A 27,952-nucleotide genomic window follows, 5' to 3' on the forward strand; every position below is an offset into this window, starting at 1 on the left:
GTGCGTGCGTGTGTATTTCGGACCTGTGTGTTAATGACAACAGAGTAAAAAAATTGAATTTCCCCTCAAGGGGATCAATAAAGTATATAAAATAAACATTAAAAATAAATAAAAATAATCCCTGCTCATGACAATTTAGATACAACCTGGGTCACAACCTGGAAGTAAAGCATACCACAGTGTTGGAAGGGGTACTTTTAGAATGCTTTTCAGTACATACCACATTAGTTTACTCAAAGTAAATAACATATTCTAAATATGACTTTTGGAATGTTTCAAAATCGCTGATTTTAATGGGTCTCATATCTTCATGCCAAAAAAAAAAAAAAAAAACAGACTGTCCTTGCTGTGCGTTTTCTCTGCTATTGACATATAGCATGTGCACGGTACACACTTTTGAGAATGTGTTGAGGTGAAATGCGTGCCTCATATGAATTTTACACCATGTCCTGACAACAGACGAGCTTCACTTTCTGTTAACGCTGAATCTGTTAAATATGCACTTTTGTTACATTATGTAAACAAACAATGACAGAATCAATATGAAGCAAAAGTATAAATCTTGTTTAACATTACCTATCCGCTGTGTACTCAGCTTGACACGTAACCACATAAAAGATGGATCAGTGTTTTCTACATTTCTGCTACTTTTTAAATGGAAAACACTCATTTTGTATTGTGATATTTACTGGAAATTACATGCAATATAAGCAACAGCAAGTAGGTTCTCATTAGGTTATTAATGATGGTCATTTTACCAGATAACTCCTCATATCAGTTTCACGAATCAACCATTCTTCATCTATTGCAAAGCTTTCAAATCAAGATACAGTAATGATTAAAAGGGTATACTGTACAACAAAAGTTAAGTTTGAAACAACAAAGCTGCATCACTTTGTGACCAACTTGGGCATTGCAGCAAAAAAACATTGCAATCAAACTGATTTTGTCGCTGATGCTTGCTCGTGTCACACTCAGTTGGGACATGGACATGGAGCAAATACAACAAATTAAAAAAAATCCCTTCACATATGTTTTTTAAAGTCAGTAACTGTATTCAGAATATCACCAATATAAATTGTGACAGTATGGAAAGCAATTACTCATATGTTGTGTTTAAATACATAACACCTGTGACACTCTACTTGTCTCCCTAACTTGTTCCTGTTAAATTTCCATTCACCTGCACCCTGCCAGTCAGTCACACCCCTTTCATCAAGCCAACTCTACTCACCTGTGCACTTCTCATCAGCACTCCCTGCATATAAGCAGCTGCTGCTTTCCCCTCAGTGCCAGATTGTTCTTCGACTACGTGCAAGACATTCCAGCATTCACTCTTGGCTTGATTCCCCGGTACTGACCCTGCTTGTACCTGACCTGCCTCCGTCATCTCTGCCCTGGTAATTACCTTAGCCTTCTGTCTCCGACTCCAATTATTGTCTGCTCCCTTCCTGGTTCCTGTGTGCTGGGCTCTGTGGCTGCATGGTGCAACGCCAGTTATGCTTACCTCAGCTCTCCTGGTTTGGCTAGCTAAGTCAGTCTTCACTCCACTACCAGCCTCACAAGAGACCCACCTATACTCACTGTACAGTCCACAGTTCTCAGACTGCTCTCAAGTATTGCCTGCCTGTCTGACTCACTCACCACTGGAACTACAAGCAAGCTAAACTCAAAGACCCGTGAACTGTTGCATATCTGTGTGAGCAATAAAAGTCATTACCAACTGTCTACCTGCCTCACTGTGCTGCATTTGGGTCTGCACTCGACCCCTGACAACATTCAATGGACAGCAACAAGTGATACATTTTTTTGTGCTTTATACTGTCTTGTATTTTTTTTCTATACTTGCCCAACAGCACATACCTATAGCCCAGTTCAGACCAATGATTCGCGATTAGACGAAACTGTTTTAGAATGTTGCAGCGGTGTGAGCTGGCTGGTCTGAGATCGACTCACGCCTGCTGATGTTGAATCGCTGGCACCTTGTTTTGGAACGTAGAGCACGTAACCTGTTTTACAACCAAACGGCTTGTAATGGAGTCTGCCAGTCAAGTCAAAATGACTGCAGATGGGGTGTGTGCTTGCTGCAGCAAGTGCTCCCTCCCCACCGAGCCCTCTATTTCCATCCTCACAGTGCCGGTATAGGACAGTTGGTCGCTGCTGTTGCTCGCTGTATGTTCTTATGCCCCCCCCACACACACACATTGTCATTGACTTATTAATTGGAGCTGGTTATTTATATTGTGGTGGTGTATTTATTATGAATATAGTCCATCACCATTTCATCACTACTACAAATGCAACTGTAGCCAGTATCTCACTATCCTCATTCACATTTTAAGAAATTACAGATTATATGCAGCCACAAAATAAGCCTGAAAAGCTGGATATCACAACAGAAGTACAGAACGTTGTTGCATAGAGAAGATACACTGTCTCATCTAGTTGGATTGATGTGAACTGGCAGGTTTTTAGAACGTAAGAAAGTAATTTCCTGTTTCAACTTGTCTTGTCATGAATCTTTGGTTTGACCTGGGCTTAAATGTGATGAGTTTTTCTTAAGTGAACCTACCCTTACAAAAAGTGAAGCTCAGCTGTTTATTTAGCCTAGCAATATCTCCGGACTATAGCAGCTGCAATGGACGACTTTGAACGCAATTTTGAAGAGTTTCTTGTAGCGGACACAGACCCAGAGCCATACCTGTTTGAGCCGGAGCATACAGATGAGAAACTCCATGTGTTTGATGCTGAGCAGGCGAGAAGAGAGGCTGAATGCACAGAATGGGATTCGGTGCTACCATCGCTGGGGAGATATATCACCAGGAGGAAAAGTGCCGCAGAGAGTGCATCACAAGGAGTGAAGTTGTGTCTTCTTTTCCTTGCAGATGACGGTTCGGGTTCATTCTCCCCTGTTGCGTGGTAAGTGTGGTCCATTCGCAAACTTTATAACTAAAAAAACTTTTCACTACTCTCTATCGACGAGCTACTGACACTCTCTGCTGTTTCCTCCTCCTTCTTCCTTCCTTCCGCTGTCTTCGTTGGTTCATTTATACACGCAAAACGCGCTCTCTGGCTGGCTGGATTGTCCGCTCGGTCTGCGGTACATACATGGTGGCGCAAGATGGCGACCTCTCTAAAGCAAGGCCCTTGCTGTATATATGCATAAAAGCATAATTATAAGGCTACAAAAACCAAACAAATTTTATTTTATAGCGATTATACACTTGTATAAACATATTAATGGGTAGAAGATTCAGATTCAGATTGACAATAAACCATGCCAAATATTACACACTGGCCCTTTAAAGGAGACGCTTGTCATGTCTTTGTATGCGCACTGTCCGTGGTGCTGAAATCCCCGCTCCTGCTGACAGCAGACCGGGGGAGAAAAAAAAAAGACATTTCTTTGCTCTGTGCTTTTAGAGAATAGTCCCACTGTGTTTGCAGGGCATATCAGGCTGTGTGATTATGCACAAAAATTGGTTTAGAGCATTGGAGCAATTTCATACAATGTTGGACATTTAACGCCCCCCCCCGAAAATACTTCCGCTGTCCATGGACATAAGGCTAAAATATCCACAAGTGTTTCACTGTAATTGTTCTACCTGAAGAGGGTGTATGAGCTAACAGAGACCAGTGTGTCTTGTGTACTGGACTGGACAGCAGCTGGCACTCATCTAGTGGTCGCACTGTATAGATTTATTAGGCTACATTATAATTAATTATTTGTTATTAGTGAGGATCATTTTAGATGTTGCTTACTGTTTATAGCCTGTACTATTTACAACATCAGCATATAGTTTGTATTCACAAAATACAGTTTGATATTCAAGCAGATGCGCTGGATAAATAGTACACAGCCTATAAATAGTACACAGCCATGGTACTGACTCAGACAGTGACCTGTCTAAGCTTTCAGCGTGGGAAATAATTGTATGTCGAGCGCACATTTATCTCGTGCTCGATTTAACTTATCTCGTGCGCACAAGATACTATCTCATGTACTCGAGTTAGCTTATCTCGTGCACTTGAGTTAGTATCTCGTGCACACTAGATAGTTTTTTTTTTTTTTTTCTTTTTTGGGGACTTTAGGAGTTCCGTACAAACATAACATTTCATTATCAAAATTAAATCACAACCATCAGCAGAAGATGGGTTTGGAGGGTATGATTCTGCAGTAGCTTTTTGCATGCGTGCATGCGTGTGTGTGTGTGCGCGCGCACGTGCATGTTTTGCAACGTATGCCAAACATTTTTTACATGTACAGTACTTAATAATCAATACACTTTGGTTACTGCTTTGAAAATGCTGAATGCAAGCCATATCGTTCCACAGGTCCTGTAAACAGCTTTATTTGTCCCCAGTGAGAACAAATTCACCTGCATTACACACACAGTGCATCTAAGATGATTGCCTGTGGATTGTGCATGTATGAATTTCCTATTGAGACAAAAAACAAAAAAAAAGAGTCAATGCAGCAGTGAGTTTGAAATACTGTTGCACAGATCATAGTACTGCCAGTCCAATCACCTAACACCACTTCATTTAATTTTCTCCACACCATGGACAGCCAGGCTCTCTGGCACCTCGGAGTCTAGCCATATCCCCATGTTGTTCAAATCATAACTGAACACGAGCTTGAAACAAGCAAGTTTGTTGCTCAAGGGCATAAACGTGAATACGAGGTGTTTTACTGATGTTGTAAGAAACTGTACTTTCTGTACATTTCCTGTGAAAACAGGAAGTATATTTCGAAAAGACACGATGCTTGCAACAACGGACTCACCCAGGATGCATAACTCTTCACATTAAAATTGACCCTTGTCTGACCCACCTATTGACGTGGGTCGCAGAGCTGAGTTGGTCAATGTGGGTTAACCCTTTCAAACACTAGATCAACACTGGTTCAACCCTGGTTAAGCCCTCAGTGTGAAAGCAGTGAAAGGGAGTAGGAAGCAGTTTGGTTCAGTCATGTCTGAGTGACTGCAGGAGCTGGCAGAGTTCAAACAAGCAAAGGATACTCATAACATGAGTTATGGCACACTAAATATCCCCTTTAAAATGGCTTTGACCTGATATCATAAACAGTATATGATGTCATGAATATAAATGACTACATCTGCCAAAGGCTTCAGATGCCCCGTTGTTTCTGCACATTGTGTGTCATTGGCAGTAATGTGTCTGTCTCTGGCTCATAAAAAGCTCTTGTGCAGGGCCTTGACTTTCTCCATAGGAGCCTTGAATGTCAGACCTCTACAGTCAAGTATTACAAGTCCAATAATGGCTTTCTCCTTAGCTCCTCGCTGGGCAGTGACCATCAGTGCCTTTGCAAAGTGCAGAGAGGTGATTCTCTAATATAAAGCTCTTTTGGCAAATAATTATTCTGTTTAAGTCCCTCTCCTCCTGTAGAGACAAATTGCTTGAACACCTGTTGACATTGGCTTATTCAGCGAAGCATAAGCAGCAAGGCTGTGAACAGACGCTCTCTCTGCGGGAGGACATTCACCATTGCCGCCTCAAGCCCAGCAGTCTGTGTGTCTTTGACCCACATCTGATGCTCCCTCCAGCTGTCGGCAGCCCTGCCCACATTACACTTTAGCCTATGCGCTGAAAGAGGGCCAAGAGTCATGCACAGTGCTGCAAATCGGTTGCCCTCTGTGGCTATGACAACAAACACTGAACTGAAATGAACTTGTTTTAGTGGAGAGACACTGCAAAGCCACTGTTGAACTTGTTGTGCAGTTGTTCGCACTTCAGGATTGGTTCACGGCGGCTAGAGCTGGACAGATTTACCCTTGTCCATCTGTGTGTGAGGTTTGTGAACGGTTGAAAGGCAATCAAAGGTTAGCAAGAACATCAGCCAGAGTGTTGACATTTCTTTTCTTCCACAAAAATGGGTGCCAAGGGGTATTCGAAGTCAAAACCTGACATCAAATATAGCCCCAACAAGCCCACGGAGGCACACAGACACAGACACATCAAGAAAAAGTTAATATTTCCACTTTTTTACTAAAGTATAAGACTGCACTGCAGAAGAGTCCTTTGCAGATCAATGATTATGTAAATCAGCAGTGATATTTTGACAGAATCAGTTCTGCACACGTGTCTCAAGGGCATTTCTCTCACTAATTCATCATGTGAGTTCAACCCAAGGTTTAAGTCAGAAAACAGCCAGTTTGTTCTATTTCCATCTCCCTCACACCGAACACAGGCGCCTTTTGTTATCAGTGATGTGATTTTTTTTCTCCCAGTTTCTGCAGAGGCGCTCCGCATCTCCGGCCTGAACGCTCCTATTGTGATAAAGATTGCTTTTATGGGGCTTCATCTGTGCTGTGGCGTAATATTGTGCATATTTAATGCTCATTGTCTCATGCCATCTTTTTTTATCACAACGGGCAGTCGTCCTCTGCATGATTTATAATTCACAACTTCATTTTGTTGTTGCCTTTCGCCTCTCATTTTCTCATTAAAACTTTTAAAAACACAAGTCCACCAGTGAGATTTGTTCTGCATTAAACCAAAGAAGACAGACTGAGAGACAATTAGGGATGTAAATGAGCTCTGTTTTGTCTGGCTGACACACATACAAATCAGCCAGACACAAGTTCCAGAAACTGGATGCCAACACACGAACATAAATTGCAACAACTCAAAGTCACGATGATGCACCGTGATGTGTTTTGAGTAAAAGTTGGCACATTACCCAGTTCTATCCCACAGGATAATTCTTTTGATTTAGATAGAAGATAACAAAACAAAATTACAGTGGCAAGCAGCCATGAAAGGGTCCTCACACCTTTCCGCATGCTGGGGTTGTTGGCTGGATGCCTGTTGATGTGGCTGTGCATTTCCACGAGTACGTGGCGCTGAAGATAACTAATTCCAAATTTTGTATCACTTCCTATGTACCATGTGGTGCTAGAGAACGTGTGCTAATTCTACATGTTGTTACTGTACCTCAAGTGTAGACCACTCAATGAAGATTTCATGTAAATCACATGAAGTTTGCCAAATATGGCTGACTTCCTGTTGCCAGGAGGTGGTGCTACAACTATGAGTCAATATTGACATATAGATGTTCTTAGGCTGAGACTCGTGGGGCAGATTGGACTGTGTACATTCAAGTTACAACAACATCCTGCTTCACTGTAAAATGTGCAAAATGGCTGCCATGCCATAGCTATATCTTCCTCAAAAACTCAACATCTTCAGAGTAAAGCATTATCAAGGTCTTGCTATTCTGACCATATTCATTCGATCTGGTAAACCTGGTAGAAGGAGTACATCAGAATGTAAAACATGTCATTTCCTGTTGCCAGTAGGTGGCGCTATGATTCTATCTCAAGCCCTCAGAAACAGTGCCAGGATTTGAAGCTATTAACATTAACAACATCATGTGATGCCATGGGGCTCGCAATACCTTTTTTCCATGGACTCACATAGGGAAAGAGACACCTGTCAATCAGTAGATACATTTAGTAGCAATTTGGAGCATCACAACCTCCGTGAAATTACTTGTTTTACTACAGGGATTTGATCCATTCAGTCCGAAAACATTTTGAAAGTCTGTAAGAGCCACACAATTAAGTCATTTTATTTCCATTTAGTTAGCGGAGGGCTAAACCTGATGGTAGCTGCTCAGCTGGCAAAAATATCTACTGTTCCTCCTCTATGGGCCCAACGATGCAGAAGAACAGGGTAATTTTATATACAGGAAGTCAAACGTTTTTGGCATCATGCCCCACTGAGCAATTTTCATAAGTATGAACAGGGCCCTGCCTCCAGTGCTCTATTTAGCTACCTTTATACATCCATGCTCTAACTTAATATTGGTACACATATGTCTTAAGGCCAGGGCTCTTACCAAGCATGACAAATTTGGGGTTGATTTTACAATGTACTTGAGCCACAACAACTTCCTGTTTCATGGGGAAACAAGAAAAATGGTTGCCACCCCAACACTGTCCTGGGAAGACTCCCAATATTGACCACGTTTGTAGTATTTCTGATTAATTCTGTAGGAAAAGAAAAGTACAGTGCCAGGAAATGTCATAAACACACATAGGGTGAGGTATACCCTAAATCCAGCAGGTTATCAGCTATTCTTAATTTACTGTACAATTTTAGTGTATTTTTGCCAAGGAATGTAATTTAGGGAACTTCTCTTAAAGAATGAATCAGATCAACCTAAAATTTGGTCAGTACAATCTTGAGACCATAACCATGAACATTTGTTAAAGTTTGGATTTTCATGAAATGATATTGCCATTTGCACAGTAAATTCAAAATGGCTGACTTGTTGTCGGGTTTAGGGTATACCTTGCACTGCTTTCAGTGTTTGGGCCCTAAAAAGTAAAGGCTTTTGGAGAGGACGACTCAAGACGCTAAGAGGCTGTTATTCTCTCTCCCCTTTTTTCACTTTCTTTATCTTCTCTCCATACTTTCCATTTTATCTCTTTTTGCCTTTATCCCTTCACCTTCTCTGTTTTATGTTTCACACTCTGAAATCTCCTCTTTCTCTTTCTCCTCACTGTCCGCTTTTTCTCGTCTCATTCTCTATCTTGCTCTGCACACCCACATGCTCAGACATAGATTGTTATGCTCGAAGAATAGCTCCTCATACTCTAACCCTGTGTTGTAAATCCTTTATAGAGAACGTTGAGGTATTTCTGAGGGAAGCGTGTATTATCTTAGAATTTGGCTCTAGTTTGTGCTCCTGCCTGGGCGCTGGGCCAGTGGTACAGTTTTTCTGTTGTTTTGCGGTAGCTCTTTGCTTTGAGAGGATACAGGGAAAGAGGCTGGCCGCTAGGAGGGATTATAGTGCAAACACACAAACAAAGTGAAGGACTGGAATAGAGAGAGCAGGTGTTTGTTTTCAAATCAGCATTCAGCATTCCAGCACTTGTCTGGTAGGTACACTGAGCTCCTAAGGTGCCCGATGCAGAATTTTGAGCAGTGATATCATGGAATTTAGCAAGGTTTACTTCAGAAATGTTTTGCTGTGGCAGAGGCATCAGTTCATCAAATATTGCAGTGGCTACTAGAAAAGGCTATATTTTCTGGAGAAAATTGACATCTGCTCCCTGCTGAAAATTTGCAGTTGAAATATTTAAAATAGTTTCCACAATCAGATGTTGAAGTGGTGGTTGAAACACAGATGGTGAAAGATTCTGAAATGGCAGGTAAAATATAAGAGCTGAAAAAAGTTGCTGTGTTTTTGTGAAAGAGTAGAAAACGACTGAATTTCAAGTGTAAGTGCTGACTACAAGCTGGGATAGACAGTTTAGTTTTAGCATCACTGGGCAAAAAACTCTAAAGAAAAAGAATAAAAACTTCGAGCATATTGTAATTCAAGAAGTGTGAGAGAACACTGCACTTCGAGCCAGAAATGATTAGTTTTGGCCAAGTTACTTTCAGAAAATAATGTATTACATTTTACTATTTACCTTCATTTTAAAGTAATCAATTACTAATAAAAGGTAATAAGAAGAGTGCCATGTTATCTAATCGCAGTTAATTAAAACACCCTAAATTGGTACATATCCCACATATTTTGAAAGGCTTTGATCAAGTGACCAGTGCACTGACAGGGGTGAACAAGGAAGCAGTCTCGAGTGGTCTTGTAAGGAGGCAGGTTAGGGTGGTGGATGGGTCACAAAAACCCAGACTTTCCCTGGTGGGTGTGTGTTCACAACTGTGTGAAATTTTGAGTCATTTTATGGTACATCCTCACCATGTTTATTATCCTAAACCTAACCACAGTAACATTACTTGCCTAAACCTAATCATTGTAACTTTATGTTAATGCATTACTGTACTTGGTGCGCTACAGTAATTCGTAGGATATCATACAAACTATTGTGTGTGCATTTTTGAAGGATATTATATGAATCGTTTTGTGAGGATACGTTGTGCATTCACATGCAGTGGTTACCACATTGTAATAACACTATTGTGATGTAAAGTACAATAGCCTAGATGTTTTTTAATAAGCAAATAACCTTGGACACAGGGATGTGCAGGCAGACAAAGAATCACAGTCTGATTAATTATGACATAGGGATCAATATTTGTGGGCCTATCATATCAGACACAATAAACAATTGCTGACATCAGATAAGCATAAGCAACGGATTGCATGTGAGCCCGTCACTATGACGAGCGCAAATTAATACACCGAGCTAGAAGACCCACCTGCTGGTTCCTGGTGTGCTGGTCAGCTACAACAGCACCGGAGAGAGTTTAACATAAGAAGGGGGGCGGTTGGCATAGCTCCTCCGTAGTAGAGAATGTGAATGGAAAAACATCCAGCATGCTAACGCACCTCTGACCACATTACCCAGATGTGGTGATCACTGGAATGAGGCAAAAGCAAACCGGAGCCCAACTTCTTATCCCCACTGCTTTCAAGCAGCCTTGAGACACAAAAGCAGAGCAGGGTACGTTGTAGACGTTGTAGGTATATGAATAAAAACATATTAACACATAGTACGGCATCACCTCAATTTGCTGATTATTGGCACCTCTATAATGTCGCCCATAATGACATGACAAGACACCTAAACCCTAGGGGAATTTTTTCTGGTGACGCAGTGGCGGAGGTGGTGGGATGTGGATGAATGAAAAAGTAAAAAATAATAAACAGTTTATTTTGGGTTCTAACACACTATGCTACATTTTGAATTTAAAGGGGAACTAATGTTTTTTTCAACCTGGACCCCATTTTCTGATCTACTTTTGTCTAAATGAGTGATAGGATGTTCAATATTTGACATTTCTCCAGTACCAAGCTAGGGCTGACCTGCCTGCAGCCCGTGAGTGCGCGTTATATGAACTAATAGGGCACTCAGACAGCATCAAACAACGTCAAAATGCGTCCACTAAAAGTGCATTTTATTCACACAGATAGGCTCGGATTGTTAGTATAATTATCCAACAACATAACGGAAAGGAGAAATGAACGTCTATGTTTACCTTTAGCTGGATTCGGACATGTTCCTCTGCCTGTTGCTGCTCCCTCTCTCTCTCCTCATCCGCTCTTCAGTTTCAGTGAGTTCTGTGTCTGTGTACTCAGTGTTCAAATAAATACGGGCGGTCATCAAATTCAGATGGCTCATCCAGATCCAATTGGTCAAAATCGGGTAAAAATTCCTCACCTTCCCCCATCTTCTCTGTATGACATGATAAAGGCCTTGAAGTTTTTAAAGACCTGTATAAGGATGGTATTTTTTCTAGCTTTGCAGACTTTTCAAGTGAGTTTCACCTCCTACCTTCTCATCTCTTCTGCTACTTTCAAATTAGACATTGCATAAAATCCTTGTTTCCTTCCTTTCCTTCTCTACCCCTGAGTCAACTGTTGGATGAGTTTCACTGTTTTGACCCCTTTCAAAAGTCACTACTTTAAAAGATTTATGGCACTCTCCTCTCCTACGATAGTACACCTGCTACTGATGTTAAGGTCGCTTGGGAGCATCAACTTGGGTTGAATTTGGATGATTCCTTGTGGGATGCCGCCCTTAGTAAAATCACTCCATCTAATCACACTCCACTTCTCCAAAGCTTGATTGTCTCATATCTACCCTAATATCACCAACAATTGTGACAAATGCAGTGCCTCACCCTGTTATTTATCCCACATGTTTTTTTCTTGTCCATGATTGTCCTGTTTTTGGCAGGACTACTTCCATACTATGTCAAAAATTCTCTTAAGAACTATAAATGTCTCTCCCCATATTGCCATTTTTGGGTTTCCCAAGGACTATAACTGATACACCCCCCAACAATTAGAAGTTCTAGCTTTTACTTCTTCACTGGCAAGACGCCATCTTCTTCTCCACTGGAAGTCTACTACAGCTCCCTCCAGCACTCAGTGGCTCAGTGATATCATGTCCTTTCTAAAGCTAGAGAAGACTAAACACTCAATCAGAGGTAAATCTGATCACATTTAAGTGGCAGTCCTTTCTTACATTTTTTAACTCTCTTCAATCCCTGTCTCCCAACTGATGGACCCTGCCCCACCCTCTTTTTTTTCCCTTTCTTCCTTTTTATTTATTTATTTTTTTTATAATTTTTTATTTCTAATTCTCTTTTAAATTATGTTTCCCTTTTTGGTGGTTTAACATGATTGGTATGATTGCATCTGTCAAACTCGACTCTTGTCCATTAGGATGTACAGTACTTTGTATATACATTATTATTGTAATCAACATTATTGTGTTTGAGAAAAAGAAAAAACTGACATTCATTATTGTACTGACACTGCTCTGTTTGACCATGTGCTACACCCTTTCATAAATATATTAATAAAAAAATGCAGTTTATGAGCTTTGATTAACATAGAGACTCTGCTCTGACTGGATGATTGCATAATTCTTGCAAATGGTATTAGAGCACTATTAGGGGGCAGAGAAGCATGATTTTTTTCACAGATTATCTGTCTCATACTGCTTTCAGGATAAAGTGACAATTATTTTAAAAAACAACATTTTGTCATCTTTGCTAAAAAAGATACCAACTGTAACTGTAGGTTGAAGGCTCAGTTGAAATCTGAAATCTCCAAAGGGGGATAAATTGGGCTGGAAGAGTCACTTGAAGTGTGAGTGAAGTGAAAGCGGAAGTGAAAGTGGAACTGTCAGCTGAAGAGTTAGAAATGAATGCAGAGATGTCAGCTGAAGAGGGAAAGATGAAAACACCTTAAGTTTCAGTGGAAATAACTTCAAGATAATAATGGCATCTGGTCACTTTCACTTGGCCACACATGGAGCTCATTTACCTATGAAATGCCCATGTTTATATATCTTAAACATTGTCCAACTAAAATCTATACAAAAAAATAAAATAAAGATACAACTGTCAAAGCATCCTAGAGGACTGCACACTTGTGTTGCATTCGTGGGGAACTAAATCTGAATATTATTTCATATTTCTTGAGCCTGTCATGAAGCTAGCTAGGCCTGTGTGGATATATTTGACAGCTCCCATTTTCAACAAACTGCAAATCAGGGGAAAGAAAGAAAGAAGCATACACAGTGTGTTGCTGTGAGACCTTTCATTCACACTTATTCTATCAAGCAGGCTCAGTCCCAGCAAGGATTAAATCCCCTGTTCAGAGGATAGAAGTTTAACTGGCATGTAGTTGGCAGGTACTGAAAATATCCATATCTTTATTTAGGGTCCCTGCAGTCACTAATGTGTGTGTTTGTGTGTGTATGTAACAAAGGTGTGGCAGTGTGGTGGCAGCGTGGAGGTCCTGCCCTGTTCGAGGATTGCACACATCGAGCGTGCCCACAAACCCTACACAGAGAATCTGACAGCCCACGTGCGTCGTAATGCTCTGCGGGTGGCTGAGGTCTGGATGGACCAGTACAAGAGTCACGTCTACATGGCCTGGAATGTTCCACTACAGGTAAACAGACAGTACATGTGTGTTGGGAGTTTGACACTGATTGTAATTGTGTGTGGGAGGGGTGTGTGGGTGTAATTGTGTTTGGGCTGTAACGTTTTTTGTATTTGTGCTCAACTGTCACAATATGCCACGGTCCGGTGCATACAGCCACATGCATTATACACGGTAGTTAGACTAATACATGGAGTACTAAACCAAAATTCACAAACGAGCCTTTTGACTTAAAAATATATATAAAAAGTGCTCTATGTGCTGGTTGAAAATCACACATGGTGACAGAACATCTTACATCAAGCTTGTTTATGCAAAAAAAAAAAAAAAAAAACATCTATGGTGCCTCCACGCTGGCAATAGCCACGGCTGGATTCTCATTAACGCAATATCTCAAGAACGCCTTGAGGGTATTTCTTCAAATTTGGCACAGACGTCCACTTGCACTACAAGATAAACTGATTACATTCTGGTAGTCAAAGGTCAAGGTCATTGTGACCTTGTCTGTCTCATCTTCTTTCTTTCTTTCTGTCTTTCTTTCTTTCTTTCTTTTTTATTTGGCTTAAATGTCCACTTGGACTCAGTGATGAACTGATTAGATTTTGGTGGTCCAAGGGTCACCGTGACCTTGCAGCTCATGAATGCAGTATCTTAAAAACATATTTAGGGTGGGGTTTTTTTTTTCAGTTTTGGCTCCAACATCCACTTGGACTAAATGATGAAGTGATTCGATTATGATAGTCAGAGGTCAAGGTCATTGTGACCTTGTGTGCATCTTGTGAATATGATATCTCAAGAATACCTTGAGGGGATTCTCTTTTTAAAATTTGGCTCAAGCATCCACTTGGACTCAATGATGAACTGATTAGATTTTGGTGGTCAAAGGTTACTGTGAACTTGAAGCTGTCTCATTCTCGTGAATGCAATATCTCAACATAAACCTCAACACCTTGAGGGTATTTCTTCAAATTTGGCACAAACGTCCACGTTTGGTCAAGGATAAACTGTTTAAAACTCAGTGGTCAAAGGTCAAGATCATTGTGACCTTGTCTGTCTCATTCTCATGAAAGTGATATCTCAAGAACACCTTTAGGGAATTTTTAAAAAAAAAAAAATTGCTCAAATTGCAATTTGGCTCCACTTGGACTTAATGATGAGTTGATTGGATTATGGTGGTCCAAGATCACTCATCATGCAATATTATCTTGTAAATGTGATATCTCAAGAACACCTTGAGGGAATTTCTTCAAATTTGGCATAATCATCTACTTGGACTCATCAATGAACTGATTAGAATTTGGTGGGGGGGAAGATGTGTGTGAAGTATCCAAGTTTTCACAGGCGTGGATGTTAATCGTAACTTCAACTTGAGTGGTTTGTGCAGGCATACGACCATGGGGCACTAATTCTAGTTGTTTGATAATGATGAATTGTCATTAGATTTGGTGAGAAGTGTACTATGACTCTAAACCTTAAGTTTAGGACTTGGGACCTATCAGTCTTGACCTGGGACTTGATCTGGGACTTGAGTGCAAAGATTTGAGACTTACTTGTGCCTTGCAAACAACAATGTGGTCTTTTATACAGAGAGATGGTAATCAAATGTTTATTTATTCATTCATTCATTTCTGATTAGATTTGTCAGCACTCGCCCAAAACCTGAGGTCCTGAGTAACATCTAAAAACTTTTTAAAATGTCCTTGGTTCAGCCTCTCTTCACTGAATGACGTCCACTCCTTTCTCTCTGTGTTTGCTCTTTAAACATGTTTTGCTGTCTTCCTGCTCAGTTGTTATTTCGAGCTTTGAGTCATTCGTAGGACGCAACAGTGCTGACAGAACCCTGAGGCCTAGAATTCTGGACTTGTTATTTTTGATTTCTTGGAACATTAGAGATTGGGAAGTGAAGCTTATTGTACTTATTGGGTTGCTAGAGATTAGAGTAAAGGTCAAATACCCATAATAAAAACTCAAAAACTTGCATTTTCTCTCTCTCTAGAATTCAGGAATAGACATTGGGGACATCTCTGAGCGAAAAGCCCTGCGGTCCAGACTCCAGTGTCGACCTTTCAGCTGGTTCCTCTCCAACATCTACCCTGAGCTCCGATCCTACAGCAACACCGTTGCTTACGGAGTGGTGAGTTCAGTTTTTTCTTTAGTTCTTAGGCTTCCTAAACATATCCTGTCTGCATCCTTGATTCAAGTAAATTCATTTATCATTATGCTGAAACATAAATTGCTTGTGAATTAAAGTACACTGCTGTTCATCTGATATTGCAGCCCACGGGAATAAGTCCACAAAATCTGGATGCCAGCTCACAATTTGAGAAACACTACACCATACACTTCCCCACTCAGTCCCCACTGGTTGATACACATACAGAAACTCCTCAGAGCAGAACAAAAAATATTCACCACTATTTGAATTCATAATGAAACAGGAACAAGACAGTCCTTGAACTTCAAAAATTAATTTGCCTTTGTTGTGGCAGCTTGCCAGCAAGGAGTTTTAAATATGTGTGAACATATTTTCATTTGTCTTTTCTCTTGTCACACTTCAGCCAAAAGGCAAAAACATTTTTCAAAGACCCTTAATTGTGTGCTCCCACAATTAAGGTTTTTTGTTTTATTTTAGATAAAGCTTTGCTCTCATATTTTTGAATGTTGCTATTGCCCTATTTTTTCTTCTTGTTGAAACTACACTTCTACTTGTGTCACAATATTTTTTTTAACTTTTTATGGGGGTTTTTTTTCATGCCTTCATGTCTGTGATAGCCGATGTCAGAAGTATTACGGCATAGGGTTGTCGAACTTGCGTCCTACCCATTCTCTTGAACATGATATCTTAATAACGCCTCACAGGAATGTCGTCAAATTTGGCACAAATGTCCACATTCACTCAAGGATGAAGTTATTAGTTTTGGTAGTCATAGGTCAAATGTCAAGGTCACTGTGACCTTGTCTGTGTCATTCTTGTGAACGCAATATCTCAAGAATGCCTTGAAGGAATTTCTCCAAATATGGCACGAACTTCAAACCAAGGATGAACCAATTCATCAGTCAGTAAGGTCAAGGTCACTGTGACTTTGCATCTGTCTCATTTTTGTGAACATGATATCTCAATAGCACCTCGAGAGAACCTCTTCAAAGTTGGCACAAACATCCACATTGGGTCAAGGATAAGCTGATTAGGATTTGGTGGTCAAAGGCCATTGTGACCATGTCCATTGCATTCTCGTGATCACAGTATCTCAAGAAAATCTTGAAGGAATTTCTTCAAATTTGGCACAAACATCTACTTAGTCTCAAGGATGAACTTATTAGAATTTGGAACTCAAAGGCCAAGGCCACTTTGACCTTGCGCTAGGCTCAATTTGTAAATATTATATTTTAAGAAGGCCTCAGGAATTTCCTCAAATTTGGCACAGATGTCCACTTGGACTGAAGAATAAATTGATTAGAATAATGTGGTCAAAGGTCAAGGTCAGTGTGACCACAGAAAAAAAATGTTTATGGTCATAACTCAAGAATTCATATGCTAATTTTGTGACAAAACTTTACACAAATGTCTAACAGAATAAAGTAATGAATTCTAGTTTCTAGCATAACATACCGAAACCAAATGGTCGCGATAGCTCAATCAGGTTGAGTTAAGTTCAACACATTTTTCATTAAGCTATAGTGACTCAAAATGTGCTCTCCCAAACTGTTGAGCCAAATGTTAAAGGGATACAGTGCCCTCCAAAAGTATTGGAACAGTGAGGCCAATTCCTTTATTTTTGTTGTAGACTGAAAATATTTGGGTTTGACATCAAAAGATGAATATAAGACAAGAGATCAACATTTCAGCTTTTATTTCCAGGTATTTACATCTGGATCTGATACACAACTTAGAAGATAGCACCTTTTGTTTGAACCCACCCATTTTTCATGAGAGCAAAAGTATTGGAACATGTCACTGACAGGTGTGTTTTGTTGCCCAGGTGTCTCCCAATTACACTGATTATTCAAACAATAAATAGCACTGAATGTCTGAGCTCAGTTTCAGATTGGGTACGATAGATTTTGCCTGTGCAGACTGCATTTAGAGGTGGAACCAACATGAAAACCAGAGAGCTGTCTGTGGGTGAAAAAGAAGCAATTGTGAATCTGAGAGAAGATGGACAATCAATCAGAGCCATTGCACAAACATTGGCCATAGCCAGTACAGCCATTTGGAATGTCCTGAAGAAGAAAGAAACCACTGGTGTACTAAGCAACAGACGTCGAACAGGTAGACCAAGGAAAACATCAGCAGTTGATGACAGAAACATTGTGAGAGCTGTAAAGAAAGACCCTAAAACAACTGTTAGTGACATCAGCAACAACCTCCAGAGGGCAGGAGTGAAGGTATCACAATCTACTGTTCGCAGAAGACTTCATGAACAAAAGTACAAATGCTACACCAGAAGATGCAAACCACTCATTAGCAAGAAGAATATGAAGGCCAGGCTGGAATTTGCCAAAAGGTACAGAGATGAGCCTCAAAAATTCTGGGAAAAAGTTTTATGGACTGATGAGACAAAGATTAACTTTTTCCAAAGTGACGGAAAGGCGAAAGTTTGGAGAAAGAAAAGATCTGCTCATGATCCCAAACATACAAGCTCATCTGTGAAACACGGTGGAGGTAATGTCATGGCTTGGGCTTGCATGGCTTCTTCTGGGACGGGCTCTTTCATCTTCATTGATGATGTAACACATGATGGCAGCAGCAAAATGAACTCAGAAGTCTACAGAAACATTTTGTGTACTAACTTAAAGAAAGATGCAACCAAACTGATTGGGAGATCCTTCATCATGCAGCAAGATAACGACCCAAAACACACTGCCAAAACAACAAAGGAGTTCATCAGGGGCAAGAAGTGGAAGGTTTTAGACTGGCCAAGTCAGTCTCCAGACTTAAACCCAATAGAGCATGCATTTTACCTGCTGAAGAGGAGACTGAAGGGAGTAACCCCCCAAAACAAACAGCGACTGAAAGAGGCTGCGGTGAACGCCTGGAAAAGCATCACAAAAGAAGAATGTGATGTTTGGTTTGGTGATGTCAATGGGTCACAGGCTTGATGCAGTTATTGAAAGCAAATGATTTGTAACTAAATATTAAGTCTCATTCACTTAAATCTATTTTAAGTTTATATGTTCCAATACTTTTGCTCACCTAAAAATTTTGTGTTCCATTACAAATAATGTTATCTTCTAAGTTGTGTATCAGATCCAGATGTAAATACCTGGAAATAAAAGCTGAAATGTTGATCTCTTGTCTCATATTCATCTTTTGATATACCAAACCCAAATGTTTTCAGTCTACAACAAAAGTAAACGAATTGGACTCACTGTTCCAATACTTTTGGAGGGCACTGTATATTCCCATTACTCGCTACAATGGGCGGGGAAATAAAATAAATGAAAATCAATACATACAAATATTGTTGATTTCTTCCCATAGAAACGTCAGATTAGCACTGTCAATCAGCTCCCCAAGAGCTGCCGTTTTACGTAAAATGGAGTCAGTGTAGACTGGATGACAGGGCATTAACATGCAGCTTACGTCTTGCTTCCAATGGGAATTCCCACTGAGTCTGTGTGTCTTTTATCTGTGGTCAGAAATATTCTATAGAAATTATTGTGTTTGGATGGAGACAAAAAAACACTCTGTGTAGCTTCGTCTGTGCGCCTTTACTGAACTCACGACACCTCACACTTTACGGCACACTGTACACAGTGCAGTGAAAACTTAAAGGCACAGGAACACAATACTGAACGTCTTCAGACATAACAGAGATCATACAAAAATTGCTCAGTTATGGTAACGTGATAAGCACCAAAATAGCTCTGAAGTAGCACCCCTCATCATGACTACACATTTCCATTAAAAACCTTACTTTTCCAAGTATTTCAAGCTATAAAACTTTTCCATTAATGCTGAGTCTAATTGCCTGCACAACACGTCATATATGCTTCTCTGCTCTGAGAGCTCACTTCAGATGACAGCAGCGGGGTATTGAAAGGGTGAACCTTTTTTCGCCACTTAATTTCTGCATGGCTATTCCTCTCTTCAGCTAATGTCTGTGGGAGGACTTTGCATAATTGAAAAATGACAGTAATCTGTTGAAAGCTGAGCAGAATTATCCCACCGCCCTAACTGCCCCTGCTGATAGAGGAAGAAAAATGAGTAGTCCTCAGCTGAGTCCAAGTACTAATCATTTATTAATTTCATTTTTTGATTCTGGTTTTTGATTGCAGTCTCATTTTAACCTTTTAAACTTACAACACGAGTACAGAAATAGTTTGAGTCATCTGTCTTCTGCGAGCCTGAGTGCATGCTGAAAATAATCACCACACAACCTATTTCCTTCAGGCTGAAGAGGTCTTATTCTTTCAGCTTTATTGACTCTGTATGACTTCAAGTGTGTCACTGAAGAGGAAAAAGATGTTATGAATTGATTGGGGGGGGGGGTTATGTTTCAGACATTAGTAGCAGCAGCTGAGTCTCGAGCTCTGAAAACAGCTTCCGTGTCACCTCTTGTGTTTGTTGTTCAATAAACACTTCAATCACAGTGCAAGCTGGATTCAGTTATTTGTTGACACTACTGAGCATGTGCGGGGGCTCGGTTTTGAATGCGTTAGATGAAAGCGTTGCCACAGTGACATCTGAGAGATTTCGATATGAAGTTTACATATTTGACAAAAACAAACTCTCATAGGAGATAGCAGTTGGAGAGTGTACAAGTATTCTAGTGTGACACCATCTGTGGATGTTGTTTACACACTCATCTCTAATTTAACATGAAACAAAAGGCTGGAGGAATGCACTGCCTCACACCGTCTAAATACTGACCAAGAAGGGGTTTATACTAATATTTGTCAAGCTGTTTTCAACAGAAGACATTCACAGTGACCTGAACTTGTTTCACCAGTTTGACATCAGGTTGGTGCAGAGGTGTACTGGGACAAAAAGTTGGCCAGGCATTTTAGCTCAGACCGGCAAATATAAGTCATATATATGTATTATGTGATACACAGGTGTAGGTTTCTTTCAACATTTGAGGAGACACATACTCAAGAGTAACGTACAATATACATATATGTATATATATATATATATATATATATATATATATATAACTCATTGAGTCATCACTGAATATGATCCAAGCAATTGTTACCTGTCCCTCAAAGTGAGAAATGTAGTCAGTAGTCAGAGCTCTGGATGTTTTTGGACAGCAGGGCTGCCCAGATTGTCCTTTAACTGAAGGACCAGACTTCGAGCTTTTGTTTTGACAAGCTCTCACCTTGCTGTTGTGCCCTTGAGCAAGATACTAAACCCCCACCAGCTCCAGGACTGCTGCTGTGTAGCTGAGTCTGACCCTCTCTGTGAAATGGGGCAAGAGGAAAGAGAAATTCCCTCTGGCGATCAATAAAGTATCAGATTATTGAACCACTGTAATAAGTGTGACAGCAACTTGAGATATTGTGAAATAGAAAGCTCAGGTCGGCCCTCAATAGTGGATCAGGAACAGTGCAGAAGCCCCCACAGGAGTGTATGTGATGTGACTGCAGAGGAGCATGTAGAGGTGGAGGGATGCAGCAGGTGAACTGAGGGAGAGATGTAGTCAGCCATCTATCTAAACAGGGACAGTGGGACAACTTTGATGAGACCAAGTATTCAACAGTCTTTTTCCCCTCCTGTTCACTCATCATAAACTTTGAATATTTCACATTTGGGACTCGGTTTAGTATGAGTCTGGACCCAGCGGAGAAGCAGCCAATAAGCCTTTTCATTCATCTTTGAAAATTAATGTTTGTATGTTTGCTGTCGTTTATGAGGAATGGTAAGGGAGGCCCAGGCTCCGCACACAGAGGTTGAATAGATAAACAGGCATTTCTATTCAAACCAGCTCTTTTAAAGGTCACTTGAATGGCAGACTTAAGGTGGCCACCACAGAATATTTACAATGCTTTGGAAGTAAAGGTGCAAAACGTGAGACTCTACAGCAACAGATCCTGAACATTTCAAAGGCACATTCAGTCTTTCTGAATGTGCAATCAAGTAAGTGCTTTCACTAAAATAACACCAATCTTCTTAACACTATTGCTGGAGCTGTTATTAATAATGCATTAGTGATTATTTTCACCTTAACACTAAGAAAAATGAATTGATTAGGGGTCCCCAGCAGTGACAAATCCACAGATAATTATTACCCACCTCTGAAGCTCTACCAAACTTTTTAGCCTCTTTTATTTCATGGTTTTGGTTTTACAGCACATACGGTTTGGTATTACTGTTACGGCTGTCATCACCTTGTTTCCAGCAGCAGGACAACAGCTGTTTTCAGGAAAAGCTCTGATAAACCTACTGTACTCTGGCCCCCAGCACCACACAGCACACACACACAAAGCCAATGAACATCATTCTCAGGAATGAAGACAAAAAGAGGGCAAAAAATGCCCGAGAGCATTGGGCTAACATCAATCAAGTGGCTAGAAATATGACTCCAATGGAATGATAACATCCTTCCCTGTTGGAAGGATTGCTTCGGTAGGCAACTTTTTGGTAATGCAAGCAGTAACTGACAGCAGCTTGTCTGTCAGCTTATTTTAGAGTTCTTTTGTATCCTAGTGGCCAAGCATCATTTTTTAAGGTACAGAACAAACCTCCTGACTTGACTGGAATAACTTGAAAACTGTAATTAAGAGAAACTTGGTAATGTTTAATGGATTACTCTTGCTTGTATTAAAGTCATTTTGTGTTTTGTGTGGCCTGTAGTTGGTGGTAAAAATTAAACCTGTCATATTTTTTAGCCAATTGGAAGTGGCAGAAAGACATTAAACACAACACTGACATCAGCACTTTATAAATTAGTGTTAGCAAACATTTGCTTTTACACACACAGCAGACAACCCCGGTCTTACTCCGAAGTTGTCTAATACAGGTGCTTGGGCAGTGACTTCCGGCATCAGACACCCGCAAGAAAAAAACATCGTCAACAAGATGTGCGACCAATCGTTGTTATTGTGGAATGGCACCTGGCAGCGTCAGTGGGAAATGCAGTGGGACAACAATGTAAGTTAAGGGGACAAAAGTTCATGTAGGGCAGGTAGGAGCATTGGTGGATGGGTCCAACAACCACTGACATTCACTCGGGAGGCTAGTGTTCGCTTTCCGTATGATTGTAAAGCCAAACTCTGTTCTTTTTCCCAAACCCAACTACGTGCTTTTGTTGCCTAAACCTAACCATGTGCATTTGTTGTTGAAGAAAAAAAATAATTTGCAGTGTTGTACCGATGTAGTGCGTTTATTTTGAAAGCGACTGTATGCAAACTGTACATTGCCTGTGTCCACACCACAAGAACTAGGAACAATCATTCTTCAGAGTAGGTACTTTCCCAGCATAAGTGGAACCATGAATGATGTAAGTGTTTGATGACTGGTCAAGAAATAAGTGTTCGTTGGTCAGACGCAGCCAGTGCAGCACTGGCAACCACCATTTTTAAAATCGTTAGACGTGTTAACAACGGACAACACAAAACACCAACAACAGCTTGTAACAAAAAAATAGTAGAAAACACAAACAAATGAACTGACAATGAAGTCCAGATTTTACTAAGCATGTTCACTGGTGGAAATACAACGCGATTTTGACTCTTAACAATGAAAGAGGTGTTGCTACACCAACTGCTGACTAGCTTACAGTACGTTCTTATTGGTGGTGTGAAGGCAAACAGAAAAAATGTCCTTGAAGGTGTGTAGCTCTCAGGGGAGCTCCCCAGTGGGCAGTTCCTCTCAGGTAGTAGTCCATAGAACTGTCTGTAAACACCTTTGGAGTCATGTTTCTGCCACCTGGTGAATGTAAATTGTATTTAACCTCCTCCTTTCAGCTCTCCACCAGAAAATTCAATTATAATACAATTATTCAACGTTATATCTCAGGAACAGAAGGGGAGACATTTGGTCATATACTACTGTAAATTGATGACACTAATATTGAAACTGTGCTGACTGTATAGATCTGCTACAGGGGTGAGCATGTGTGTAAAGCATCCATGTTTTCACAGACATGGATGTAAAATGTAAGTGCAACTTGACTGGTGCCACGGGGCGGGATTTCTAGTTTGGTACCATTTCGCTGTAAGTTCCAGGCGTAAGGATGGGAATTGAGAACCGGTTCCTGTTAAGAACCGGTTCCAACTGGTTCAATTCATCGACATCATTAGCCTTTATGCTTAACGATTCCCTTATCGATTATTTTCATTACGCCGAATTTTTACGTAGATGATGCACGTCACGCTCGTCAGTCAGCAGCACATTCAACAACAAAGAAGACGTAATGGCGGACAGACAGAAGCGGTCGAAAGCGTGGCTTCACTTAACCAAAAAAGACTCTAACATGCAATTTATGCAGCACCATAATTACATGCAAGGGTGGAAACACCACCAACATGCTGAAGCATTTGTCGTCGCGTGGCATTAAATATCAAGAGTGCCATGTGTTCGACAATCTCCGGTCAACGAGAGCAGAGCAGTGCCAGTGATGTCCTCTACCTTGTTATCGATAGCACTACACATTCAATGGAAGATTCTGTAACTTAATTGACGTAGATGAAAACAAATGCTGTACAAATATTTTTTCATTTGTTCCATTTTAGACAATAGCGGTGGACTGAGTATTTCTGCTGCCTGCAGTGTCGCTCCCCCAGCTCCACGTCCACGGGCAAAATGCCTCAACAGAGATCTAGGATCCAGTGAGCATGTAGGACAAAGATTTTAATTTATTTTTATTTTTTTTATATGTCCAGAGATCTAGGATCCAGTCACCAATTTCATATTTGTTTACTTACACAAGCACTTATCTCTTGTTTAGAATAGAAACTCAATAAAAATTGAAAACCTGTAAGGTCTACTTTTTCTACACAGAAAATTCACAGGAGGAATCGATGAGGGAATCGATAAAGAATCGGATCGATAAGCAGAATCGATAATGGCATTGATATCAATAAAATTCTATCAGTTCCCATCCCTATCCAGGCGTGTTGTAGAAAGTGGAGTTACAACACTGCAGACTACTGATTGATCAGAGAGAATCATCACTTGCTAGACATCCTGCACAAACCCACCATGTTTAAATAGTCAAGCTACCACAATAGCAACTGTTATTTGTTTTTATTCACTTGACCCAGATTTTTTTCAAAAAATGGCAGCCCACAGAACTACGTCATATGCTTCACTGTACAATTTACAAAAAGCAGGTGTTTCTCTGTGTGCTTGACATTGAAATGATTCAGCAAGTGTCATGCTGAAAATGATGTCATGTTGATGATGATGTCATGGCAGTTTCACACAGCTTTGCTTTAGCAATTAGCCAAGAATCCCACCTTCACTGATGGAGTGTTATCAGCAGTGGAAAACAAACAGAGAAAAGTACCTGGTGCCAAAAGTGAGTCGAGTTGAGCCAATCCATGCAGTGGAAATGAGGCATAAATGTCAGAGATAAACCTTTGCTCTACTACAACACAGCCAAAGTAAATGAACTTGTAAGTTCAGATCAAACATTTGAAATAACTAGCAATAACCGAGTTGGTCACATTGAAAACATTACAGCTGAAGTCATTCAAACACCACAAATGTAATCCAGGCCAACTCTGACCACTGTTCCAAACCAGAACTGACTTTGTTTGATTTTGAATTTCAGACTTGGCCTAAAAGAGTGTCTAGAAGAAAATTGCAGTGATTTTCAAAAGTGGTTCCATGTCTTTCATTCTAACTGGAGCATGAGAACCAACACATCATCATTTTTTCATAGCAGACTTCTTCCCATTCCCTTCAAGCGGCACTTGTGACATTTGACCTTCTCTTCAAACTGCCTGACACAATCTGCAGACAGAGACATTGATGGAAAAGACTCATTGGCCACGCAGATACAAGATTTGTATATGTCAGAGAGTTCCCAAATCAGATTCTCTTTATGTTCTTTTCTCAGATAAATATTTTTAGGGTGAAGGGTTCTCCAAGCTGTTTTTTTTAACTTAACAATACAAAAAGAACCAAAATCGTAAAGTTGAAATAAACCTGAAATTTCCTTTAGAATATACTTACATGACCCTTTATAGTAATGTCTGAAGGAACAAGGACAAACTGGAGAAAATTGATTGTCCTGTGTTAATTAACATATAGGGTATTGTACAATTAGCCATTAATTCTCTGTGGAATGTAGCCAAATTAAAGGAGTAACATGCCATCCAAAAAGTACAGATGCTTTTCCTTTTTGAAATATTACTCTGCAGCTCCCAAAACAGCTGAAGGTTAGTGCAAAGTGTTGTTATGACTTTCTCCTGGCAGGCAGTAATTAGCCTGCAGTGGTTCCATTTGTCTTCACTTTAGCCACACAACTAGAGCCGTGTAGTGCACTACTCAGTCATAATGGAATAATTAATAATGCAGAGACAGAGAGAAAGACGGGGGGGGGGGGGGGAGAGAAAGGCAAACTTAGTTGCTTTCTACATATATATGAAGTTTTGAAACTTTAAAATCACATTTAGAACTGAAACATATGTAGGAATATTTAGACATTTCTGAAATATGCTTCGGGGCTGAGATGAGAAAATGATATCAATCTTGTGTCATTGTGGTGATTATGGGGCTGGAGTCTAACTGTGTTCAGCCTAGCTTGGCAAAAAGCTAGAAGTGGGGGGGGGGAGCTAGCCTGGTGGCATTTATTGTTTGTCCGACCCACTTTAGATGACACCACACCCACTTCCACATGACGAAAGCAGGCTGTCAAACATCAAGGCCCAGTAATTGGCTGCCAGCCTTCTCCTAGCCAGTGCCACTAAAAGACACTGCTACTAGTTAGATAGGGCACCCGGGGATGTACCCGGCAGTCCTCCGCCTCTCATTGCTGCTCAGAGACTGCAAAGCAGGAAAGTTTGCTGTTCCGGTGGGGAGTCAGGGGACAGTCCAGCCACTGAAGGTTCATCCCTGCAAAATATTACAATAGTTGCTTGGAAAAATAGTGATATGGATAGTTAAAGGGAAACTTTTGCAGATTTTCAACCAGCTCTGTGTCATTGCAGCATGCATCTGTGTGTGGGAGTATTGGGTGCTCATGGAACAGGGGTGAAGACAAACACCATTTATCTGCACATACTGCACACATTGCCCACACTGCGATGAGAGAGCTGGTTGAAAAATCTCCCTGTAATGGCTGTACCAACATAAATTCAGCCAACGACTGTTAATTACTAAAACCAGATTCTCACAAGGTAAACAAGACACATAGATGAATAAAGGAGGTAGAGGGGCACTGAAAGCCAACATTCTGCCTCCAAGGAAGGGACGAGAGGGAGTAGAGTTATGTAGTGTTTTTTGTAAAAAGTAGTGTTCAAACCCATGGACTAGCTGAAGCTATGCCGTTTCATAGGGCGTCCAGTTATAAGACGCCTCTTTGAGCCAGCACCCTATTTCCTGTATGCCACAGCAGTAGCCAGTCATTGGGCCTTGACATCTGGCAGCCTGTTTTCATCATGCAGAAGTGGGTGTGGTTTTATCTAAAGTCGGTTGGAAAAACGATCTGGCTCTGTACGAGGGAGACAAAAAGATCTTCAAACACCTCTAAAGGCCTTTACATGATGGGGACATGACCACTAAATGACACAAAAATGTGAAATACTCACTTGTGAATATTTCATATGCAAATTTACAACGGTTGCAACAGGTGCGCCATTGTCATAGAGTTCCACAATACATCTAACATGAATAGTTGATGTCTTTATTCCCTACAGCAAAAGCTCCGAAAAATCAACCTTGTTCTGAAAAGAAATGCCATTGCTTCGCACATCAAGTTCTTGATGTGTGAATAAAATTTCACCAAACGAACACCCACAATGTATAAAGGCCTCAGAGCTGAATAATTCCCCTTAAGTAACCCTAAAATTATTTTTTCTACATTGTTTATGTAAGGGTTAAACAAAAAGATGGAAAACTCACACCGCTTTACAATTGATGGTAGGTATGATTTTAGCATCTAGCATAGCTGTTCAACTCTGCATCCAGTGTAAGTGGCTCATTACTTTCTTACTTTAACTACCAACTCAGTGTACAGACATCAGACTGATACTGCTCTTTTCATTCCTCTCTCAGACAAAAAAACAAATGTGTATTCTTGCGCAGATATTCAATTATTCCTTCAAAGAAATCTGAAGAGTAGTTGCTATTAGTCTGTAGATAGTCTCGCTCACCAGACCTTTCTCAAGAAAAGAAAGGTCTGGCTGGGCTGACTCTCAATGTGAGATTGGAGGAAAAAACGCCCCGGCTGCTTGTACTTCTTTCAACCAATCACAGTCGTTCTGGACGGTGCCACAACAATGGTGCGCTTGCAAAAATATTGCCAGGGGGAAACAGGTTTTGGTGTAACACGCCCACAAAAATATCATCTACAGGACGCGAACCATGGCAGAAAAATGGCTACATCCCCGCAAGATCAAACACTGCAAAAGTTAGTAAAGGACGTGTTGAAAATGGTT

General features: G+C 40.5%; 1 protein-coding gene across 2 annotated transcripts in view; it reads left to right on the plus strand.

Annotated features, from left to right (window-relative positions):
* galnt18a (UDP-N-acetyl-alpha-D-galactosamine:polypeptide N-acetylgalactosaminyltransferase 18a) overlaps positions 1 to 27,952 on the plus strand; it is a 311,892-nt gene that overhangs the window by 224,553 nt on the left and 59,387 nt on the right. For both annotated transcript variants that reach the window (XM_049574447.1, XM_049574448.1), the window contains exons 7-8: positions 13,220 to 13,405; positions 15,393 to 15,530. In XM_049574447.1, the coding sequence (XP_049430404.1) occupies positions 13,220 to 13,405; positions 15,393 to 15,530 (324 nt within the window). The remainder of the gene's footprint in view (positions 1 to 13,219; positions 13,406 to 15,392; positions 15,531 to 27,952) is intronic.

This window comes from Epinephelus fuscoguttatus, linkage group LG4 (genome assembly GCF_011397635.1).
Source record: "Epinephelus fuscoguttatus linkage group LG4, E.fuscoguttatus.final_Chr_v1".
NCBI lineage: Eukaryota > Metazoa > Chordata > Actinopteri > Perciformes > Serranidae > Epinephelus > Epinephelus fuscoguttatus.